General features: G+C 44.3%; 1 protein-coding gene across 1 annotated transcript; it reads right to left on the bottom strand.

Moving 5' to 3' along the window:
- Positions 1-1,246: 1,246 nt before the first annotated feature.
- Positions 1,247-9,103, bottom strand: LOC116679545 (ubiquitin-conjugating enzyme E2-17 kDa). Its single transcript, XM_032509205.1, has 5 exons — positions 9,077-9,103; positions 8,217-8,294; positions 7,350-7,455; positions 4,929-5,022; positions 1,247-1,323 (listed from the first exon to the last, which is right to left on the bottom strand). Exons 1-5 carry the CDS (start codon positions 9,083-9,085, stop codon positions 1,275-1,277), a joined length of 336 nt encoding a protein of 111 aa, XP_032365096.1. The 5' UTR covers positions 9,086-9,103; the 3' UTR covers positions 1,247-1,274.
- Between the last annotated feature and the right edge of the window lie 230 nt (positions 9,104-9,333).

Raw genomic sequence — 9,333 nt, 5'->3', positions numbered from 1 at the left:
CAGAGAGAGTCCCCTGATCACACTGTAAAAAATATCTCACTATCTGCTAGCTGCCTGTCCCCAGAACACACTGTAAAAAATACGGTGTCTGTAGACAGCCCAGGGTCTAAAACGCCAACAAAAACAACAACAAACGTTAGCGTGACATTTTCTTGGACTAATGACCGACACACGAGCAAAGAAACGACAGCAGAGAAGAGTGAGAAGGAACGAGTAAAGTCCCAAACATACATTGGAAAAGCCTTCAAAAGGTGTGTGTGTGTGTGTGTGTGTGTGTGTGTGTGTGTGTGTGTGTGTGTTGTGTGTGTGTGTGTGTGTGTGTGTGTGTGGGGGGGGGGGGGGGGGGGGGCAGCTGGCCTCCGTTCTGTTTGACACTACTTCAACAACCAGCGGCGTCTCCCTACGGCGCTGGAGCACCTTTAATTAAATAATCTCAATATTTCTTCCATCCATTTGCATGCAGATTAAAAACACAGCGATTAATTTAAATGAGGCATAAAACGTCGTTTTTTGTTCATGTTTTAGCTCATTTTTCATTCCTGATGAACTTTTGTATGAAAACCAACATTAAGAACCAAACAGTTTTTGTTTTTTAAAGACATTTATTTTGACTAAAAGTCAAAGTTTGAGTGTTTTTTTTTTAAACCTCACGTTGTCCTCAAATGGGTCAAAAAAGATTTAAAAAATGGTTAAAAAAAAAGAACAGAAACGTCAAAAATTGAGCAAAAAAAACCAACAAAAACGTCTGAAAAAGTGATTAAAAAACATCGAGAAAAGTGACAAAAACGTCAGAAAAAGATGTTACAAAACAATTAAAAAAAATAAAGAAATTAGCAGGAAAAAGCAAATTTATCGTATTAGAGCGAGAAAAAAAAATTGGGAAAAGTTAAAAATAAACGCCTGAAAAAAAGGATTAAAAAAACATGGTTAAAAAACAACAAAAACGGCCAAAAATGAACAGAAAAATAAAACAAAAAAAACCCATCGGAAAAACTAACAAAATACTTGGAAAATAGTGATATGAACTTCAGGAAAAGATAGTTTTAATTTTAAATTTTGACGGCCGATCGACGTGAAGACAACCCGGGTTAAAGTAACGTCTGTTTTTTTAAAGGTACAGGAACACGTAAATGATTTGTAGTTCTAATCCAAACGGCTAAAACATGAACGCCAGCAGCTATCGCCAGCAGCTAACGCCAGCAGCTAACGGCGCGGTGCGTATCTGGAGCCATGCTCGGCATCAGCCAATCAGCACGTCCCTCAGAGCTTACCGCTCACAGCATGGCGTACTTCTCCGTCCACTCCCTCGCTAGTCTGCTATACCTGAGGAGACGCTGGGGTTAAACTCCTTCAGGGTAGTCCCCCCCCCCCCCACTATACCTGAGGAGACGCTGGGGTTAAACTCCTTCAGGGTAGTCCCCCCCCCCCACTATACCTGGGGAGACGCTGGGGTTAAACTCCTTCAGGGTAGTCCCCCCCCACCACTATACCTGGGGAGACGCTGGGGTTAAACTCCTTCAGGGTAGTCCCCCCCCCCCCCCCATACCTGGGGAGACGCTGGGGTTAAACTCCTTCAGGGTATTCCCCCCCCCCCCCCACTATACCTGGGGAGACGCTGGGGTTAAACTCCTTCAGGGTAGTTCCCCCCCCCCCCCCCACATACCTGGGGAGACGTGGGTTAAACTCCTTCAGGGCGGTCTGCCATTTTTGGCTCTGAGTTACTTGTTATTTTACAGATGTGAACTCACTTAACAGGGTCTGTTTTGTAGATTATTTTACAGATGTGAGGGGTCTGTTTTGTAGATTATTTTACAGATGTGAGGGGTCTGTTTTGTAGATTATTTTACAGATGTGAGGGGTCTGTTTTGTAGATTATACTACAGATGTGAGGGGTCTGTTTTGTAGATTATACTACAGATGTGAGGGGTCTGTTTTGTAGATTTTACAGATGTGAGAGGTCTGTTCTGTAGATTTTACAGATGTGAGTGGTCTGTTTTGTAGATTATTTTACAGATGTGAGGGGTCTGTTTTGTAGATTATTTTACATATGTGAGGGGTCTGTTTTGTAGATTATTATACAGATGTGAGGGGTCTGTTTTGTAGATTGTACAGATGTGAGGGGTCTGTTTTGTAGATTATACAGATGTGAGTGGTCTGTTTTGTAGATTATACAGATGTGAGGGGTCTGTTTTGTAGATTATTTTACAGATGTGAGGGGTCTGTTTTGTAGATTATTGTACAGATGTGAGGGGTCTGTTTTGTAGATTTTACAGATGTGAGGGGTCTGTTTTGTAGATTATTGTACAGATGTGAGGGGTCTGTTTTGTAGATTTTACAGATGTGAGGTCTGTTTTCTAGATTATTGTACAGATGTGAGGGGTCTGTTTTGTAGATTATTGTACAGATGTGAGGGGTCTGTTTTGTAGATTTTACAGATGTGAGTGGTCTGTTTTGTAGATTTTACAGATGTGAGTGGTCTGTTTTGTAGATTTTACAGATGTGAGGGGTCTGTTTTGTAGATTTTACAGATGTGAGGGGTCTGTTTTGTAGATTATACAGATGTGAGGGGTCTGTTTTGTAGATTATTGTACAGATGTGAGGGGTCTGTTTTGTAGATTATTGTACAGATGTGAGGGGTCTGTTTTGTAGATTTTACAGATGTGAGAGGTCTGTTTTGTAGATTATTTTACAGATGTGAGGGGTCTGTTTTGTAGATTATTGTACAGATGTGAGGGGTCTGTTTTGTAGATTATTGTACAGATGTGAGGGGTCTGTTTTGTAGATTTTACAGATGTAAGTGGTCTGTTTTGTAGATTATTTTACAGATGTGAGAGGTCTGTTTTGTAGATTTTACAGATGTGAAGGGTCTGTTTTGTTGATTATTTACAGATGTGAGGGGTCTGTTTTGCAGATTTTTTTTGCAGATGTGAGGGGCCTGTTTTGTAGTTTTTACAGATGTGAGGGGTCTGTTTTGTAGATTTTTACAGATGTGAGGGGTCTGTTTTGTAGATTTTACAGATGTGAGGGGTCTGTTTTGTAAATTGTTTACAGATGTGAGGGGTCTGTTTTGTATTTTATTTGACAGATGTGAGGGGTCTGTTTTGTAGATTATTTGACAGATGTGAGGGGTCTGTTTTGCAGATTTTTTCGCAGATGTGAGGGGCCTGTTTTGTAGATTTTACAGATGTGAGGGGCCTGTTTTGTAGATTTTACAGATGTGAGGGCCTGTTTTGTAGATTTTACAGATGTGAGGGGCCTGTTTTGTAGATTTTACAGATGTGAGGGGCCTGTTTTGTAGATTTTACAGATGTGAGGGGTCTGTTTTGTAGATTTTTACAGTAGTGAGGGGTCTGTTTTGTAGATTTTACAGATGTGAGGGGTCTGTTTTGTAGATTTTACAGATGTGAGGGGCCTGTTTTGTAGATTTTACAGATGTGAGGGGTCTGTTTTGTAGATTTGTACAGATGTGAGGGGTCTGTTTTGTAGATTTTACAGATGTGAGGGGTCTGTTTTGTAGATTTTACAGATGTGAGGGGTCTGTTTTGTAGATTTTACAGATGTGAGGGGTCTGTTTTGTAGATTTGTACAGATGTGAGGGGTCTGTTTTGTAGATTTTACAGATGTGAGGGGCCTGTTTTGTAGATTTTACAGATGTGAGGGGCCTGTTTTGTAGATTTTACAGATGTGAGGGGTCTGTTTTGTAGATTTTTACAGTAGTGAGGGGTCTGTTTTGTAGATTTTACAGATGTGAGGGGTCTGTTTTGTAGATTTTACAGATGTGAGGGGCCTGTTTTGTAGATTTTACAGATGTGAGGGGTCTGTTTTGTAGATTTGTACAGATGTGAGGGGTCTGTTTTGTAGATTTTACAGATGTGAGGGGTCTGTTTTGTAGATTTTACAGATGTGAGGGGTCTGTTTTGTAGATTTTACAGATGTGAGGGGTCTGTTTTGTAGATTTGTACAGATGTGAGGGGTCTGTTTTGTAGATTTTACAGATGTGAGGGGCCTGTTTTGTAGATTTTACAGATGTGAGGGGTCTGTTTTGTAGATTTGTACAGATGTGAGGGGTCTGTTTTGTAGATTTTACAGATGTAAGGGGGTCTGTTTTGTAGATTTTACAGATGTGAGGGGCCTGTTTTGTAGATTTTACAGATGTGAGGGGCCTGTTTTGTAGATTTTACAGATGTGAGGGGCCTGTTTTGTAGATTTTACAGATGTGAGGGGTCTGTTTTGTAGATTTTTACAGTAGTGAGGGGCCTGTTTTGTAGATTTTACAGATGTGAGGGGTCTGTTTTGTAGATTTGTACAGATGTGAGGGGTCTGTTTTGTAGATTTTACAGATGTGAGGGGTCTGTTTTGTAGATTTTACAGATGTGAGGGGTCTGTTTTGTAGATTTTACAGATGTGAGGGGTCTGTTTTGTAGATTTGTACAGATGTGAGGGGTCTGTTTTGTAGATTTTACAGATGTGAGGGGCCTGTTTTGTAGATTTTACAGATGTGAGGGGTCTGTTTTGTAGATTTGTACAGATGTGAGGGGTCTGTTTTGTAGATTTTACAGATGTGAGGGGCCTGTTTTGTAGATTTTACAGATGTGAGGGGTCTGTTTTGTAGATTTGTACAGATGTGAGGGGTCTGTTTTGTAGATTTTACAGATGTGAGGGGTCTGTTTTGTAGATTTTACAGATGTGAGGGGTCTGTTTTGTAGATTTTACAGATGTGAGGGGTCTGTTTTGTAGATTATTTTACAGATGTAAGGGGTCTGTTTTGTAGATTTTGCAGATGTAAGGGGTCTGTTTTGTAGATTATTTTGCAGATGTGAGGGGCCTGTTTTGTAGATTATTATACAGATGTAAGGGGTCTGTTTTGTAGATTATTTTACAGATGTGAGGGGTCTGTTTTGTAGATTATTTTACAGATGTGAACTCACTTAACGGGGTCTGTTTTGTAGATGCGGGCGATCTCGGGCACTAGCGGGTCGTCAGGGTTCGGGTCACATAACAGAGAACAAATGGACAAAAGGACTGCAGAGAGAAAGAGAAACAGGTTAAAAACTACATTTTCATAATTTCACAATTTACATAATGTCACATAAATTAAATAATATACATGAATAATAATATAGATCAAAAGCTGCAAGGGCCCGGATCTAAAGCTGCAAGAGCCCGGATCTAAAGCTGCAAGAGCCCGGATCTAAAGCTGCAAGGGGGGCCGGATCTAAAGCTGCAAGGGGGGCCGGATCTAAAGCTTCAAGGGGGGCCGGATCTAAAGCTGCAAGAGCCCGGATCTAAAGCTGCAAGGGGGGCCGGATCTAAAGCTGCAAGGGGGACCGGATCTAAAGCTGCAAGGGGGGCCGGATCTAAAGCTGCAAGAGCCCGGATCTAAAGCTGCAAGGGGGGCCGGATCTAAAGCTGCAAGAGCCCGGATCTAAAGCTGCAAGGGGGGTCGGATCTAAAGCTGCAAGAGCCCGGATCTAAAGCTGCAAGGGGGGCCGGATCTAAAGCTGCAAGAGCCCGGATCTAAAGCTGCAAGGGGGGTCGGATCTAAAGCTGCAAGAGCCCGGATCTAAAGCTGCAAGAGCCCGGATCTAAAGCTGCAAGGGGGGTCGGATCTAAAGCTGCAAGAGCCCGGATCTAAAGCTGCAAGGGCCTGGATCTAAAGCTGCAAGGGCCCGGACCTAAAGCTGCAAGGGGGGCCGGATCTAAAGCTGCAAGAGCCCGGATCTAAAGCTGCAATGGGGGCCGGATCTAAAGCTGCAAGAGCCCGGATCTAAAGCTGCAAGGGGGGCCGGATCTAAAGCTGCAAGAGCCCGGATCTAAAGCTGCAAGAGCCCGGATCTAAAGCTGCAAGGGGGGCCGGATCTAAAGCTGCAAGGGCCCGGATCTAAAGCTGCAATGAGGGCCGGATCTAAAGCTGCAAGAGCCCGGATCTAAAGCTGCAAGGGGGGCGGATCTAAAGCTGCAAGAGCCCGGATCTAAAGCTGCAAGAGCCCGGATCTAAAGCTGCAAGGGGGGTCGGATCTAAAGCTGCAAGGGGGGTCGGATCTAAAGCTGCAAGGGCCTGGATCTAAAGCTGCAAGGGGGGCCGGATCTAAAGCTGCAAGGGCCCGGACCTAAAGCTGCAAGGGGGGCCGGATCTAAAGCTGCAAGAGCCCGGATCTAAAGCTGCAATGGGGGCCGGATCTAAAGCTGCAAGAGCCCGGATCTAAAGCTGCAAGGGGGGCCGGATCTAAAGCTGCAAGAGCCCGGATCTAAAGCTGCAAGAGCCCGGATCTAAAGCTGCAAGGGGGGCCGGATCTAAAGCTGCAAGGGCCCGGATCTAAAGCTGCAATGAGGGCCGGATCTAAAGCTGCAAGAGCCCGGATCTAAAGCTGCAAGGGGGGCCGGATCTAAAGCTGCAAGAGCCCGGATCTAAAGCTGCAAGGGGGGCCGGATCTAAAGCTGCAAGGGGGGCCGGATCTAAAGCTGCAAGGGGGGCCGGATCTAAAGCTGCAAGGGGGGCCGGATCTAAAGCTGCAAGGGGGGCCGGATCTAAAGCTGCAAGGGGGGCCGGCTCTAAAGCTGCAAGAGCCCGGATCTAAAGCTGCAGGGGGGCCGGCTCTAAAGCTGCAAGGGGGGCCGGATCTAAAGCTGCAAGGGGGGCCGGATCTAAAGCTGCAAGGGGGGCCGGATCTAAAGCTGCAAGGGGGGCCGGATCTAAAGCTGCAAGGGGGGGCGGATCTAAAGCTGCAAGAGCCCGGATCTAAAGCTGCAAGGGGGGCCGGATCTAAAGCTGCAAGGGGGCCAGACCTAAAGCTGCAAGGGGCCGGATCTAAAGCTGCAAGGGGGGCCGGATCTAAAGCTGCAGGGGGGCCGGATCTAAAGCTGCAAGGGCCCGGATCTAAAGCTGCAAGGGCCCGGATCTAAAGCTGCAAGAGCCCGGATCTAAAGCTGCAAGGGGGGCCGGAACTAAAGCTGCAAGAGCCCGGATCTAAAGCTGCAAGAGCCCGGATCTAAAGCTGCAAGGGGGCCGGATCTAAACCTGCAAGAGCCGGATCTAAAGCTGCGAGGGGGGCCGGATCTAAAGCTGCAAGGGGGGCCGGATCTAAAGCTGCAAGAGCCCGGATCTAAAGCTGCAAGAGCCCGGATCTAAAGCTGCAAGGGGGGCCGGATCTAAAGCTGCAAGGGGGGCCAGACCTAAAGCTGCAAGGGCCCGAATCTAAAGCCGCAAGGGGCCCGGATCTAAAGCTGCAAGGGCCCAAATCTGGCCAGCGGGCCTGTAGTTTGACAGCGCTCTAAATGATCCATCCAGCTGTTCTGTTGTGCATCACATGACGTTGGGGTGGTGGTCTTACCTTTGGAGGGGGTCTTACCTTTAGAGATAGTTAACGCGGGAGACCACTGCGATCTCAAAATATCCAGGCAGATGCTGCCGTTACTGTTAATATTTGGGTGATAAATTCTTGTTGTGAAGGCGACCTGAAGGAAAGAAGAAGAAGAAGAAGAAGAAGAAGAAGAAGAAGAAGAAGAAGAAGAAGAAGAGGAAGAAGAAGAAGAAGAAGAAGAAGAAGAGGAACACTGAGAACCATCGTCACATCGTCACAGAGCAGCTTCTACAGCTCAGTGTTCATCTCTAACAGCAGCAGCTCTGTCTCCATCCACACGGTTTATCAGATTTAAGAGATATTAAATGAAAAACACCTTCTGGAAACAGTAAAAGTCAATGAAATTTCATTTATATCAAAGGAAATCTGTTGGTTTCATCTGATTTTCTCTTGATTATTTTCTTCTTATGTGATGAACGCTGATGAAACATTATTAACTGGATAAATAATGAGTTGATTAAGTTTCAGGTCGTTTTATGGTTGCGACCCGCCACAAAACGCAGAAGAAGAAGTTGTAGTTCATTTCCCCCAGTATTCCCTCTCGGTCTTACACACACTGACTGGTGACACCACACACACACACACACACACACACACACACACACACACACACACCCTCAAATTTTAAACAGCAAAAAAGTATTTCTCTTGTTAATAGAGTATAATAATAATAATAATAATAATAGAGTTAATGGACGATTACTTGCATTATCTTGTTTATTTGTTAATAGATCATGAAGTAACATTTTATTACAGAATTGTTTTTAAAACCCCAAATAAGTCCCGGGGGACAGGAGAGGGTCCCGGGGTGAAGACAACACGGGGGGGGGGGGGGTAAATAACAAGCTGACTGACCTTGGGGGGTTTGAAGGGGTAATCTGTAGGGAAATGAATAGTCAGGAAAAATACGCCGCCTTGATACGGACTGTCGGGCTGCAGCAGAAACACACAGAAACACACAGATTACCCCCCCAGAAGTTACCCCCCAGAAGTTACCCCCCCAGAAGTTACCCCCCACCACCCTCAGACCAGGTCACATGACACCGTGTCTTCACAACTGATTTACAGAAGCGCTACGGCCATTTCAGCCAATTCTGCCATTTTTAACTCATGCATAATCACGCGTTATATTAACCTGCAACGTGTCCGTCTGACATAAACTGAACTGGATTTCCTATAAATGAGGTTTATTGACCATAAATTCATAACATCACATAAAAGAAATAGTGTTGAGTAAAAGTTGACATATTCCAGTCTGTGATTATCATCAACATCCATTCCTTTAATTTTAGTCTCAATAATTCCTAATTTCTGCTTTTCTAACTCAAACATTAGGTATAATTTCCTATAAATGAGCTTTATTGACATAAATTCCAAAAATAACTGTAAAACTAAAGTTAATAAGTTAGAGTTACGTAGTGTTGGAAATGTCAAACCTTGAACAAAAAAAAGCCTCATAAGTGTTGAAAAAGAGACAAAAAACGTGAGAAAAGGTTAAAAACATCGATTAAAAGCGTCAACAGAAGTGTAGATTTTCGGTATTAAAAACACAACGTCCGGGGGTCAAATGTTCCCAGTTTTTAAAAGTTTCTACATCAGAAATTTTAGGATTCTTTCATCCAAATTGTCCAATATTACCTGGATGGTTCCTAATAACGCTTCATGAGAGTTAAACACAACAATATATTTCTAGAAGAAGTCAGCTTGGTACTTACAGGCCCCATAATCGTCGCTTGCCAATGAAACACTGGACCAAGGGAAGAAGAAGAAGGTTAATAAAGTTTACAGAAAGTTTCTTAGTGCATCACTTCTCTCAGACGGAGTCACGGGGATATTAAACACATGAACCAACAACTAAACCAGAGTCATAAGAGGCTCAATGCACCACATTAACTCGGTAAAGCAGCAAAAAGATCCAGAAGTACTGAACCAGTACGCTGGGTTGTGTAGTGTGGGTGTGTTGTTGTGTTGT

Source organism: Etheostoma spectabile, unplaced genomic scaffold, assembly GCF_008692095.1.
Source record: "Etheostoma spectabile isolate EspeVRDwgs_2016 unplaced genomic scaffold, UIUC_Espe_1.0 scaffold00017731, whole genome shotgun sequence".
In the NCBI taxonomy this organism is placed as follows: domain Eukaryota; kingdom Metazoa; phylum Chordata; class Actinopteri; order Perciformes; family Percidae; genus Etheostoma; species Etheostoma spectabile.
This window is presented reverse-complemented; position numbering and strand designations above follow the sequence as displayed.

Bases quoted from the DNA above. Each gene is read 5' to 3' on its own strand.
- LOC116679545 (XM_032509205.1), bottom strand. The intron at 7,456-8,216 runs GTCAGTCAGCTT...TCTTTCCTTCAG, and splicing joins ACCCCTTCAAACCCCCCAAG to GTCGCCTTCACAACAAGAAT. The intron at 5,023-7,349 runs GTAAGACCCCCT...TTCTCTCTGCAG, and splicing joins CGCGTTAACTATCTCTAAAG to TCCTTTTGTCCATTTGTTCT.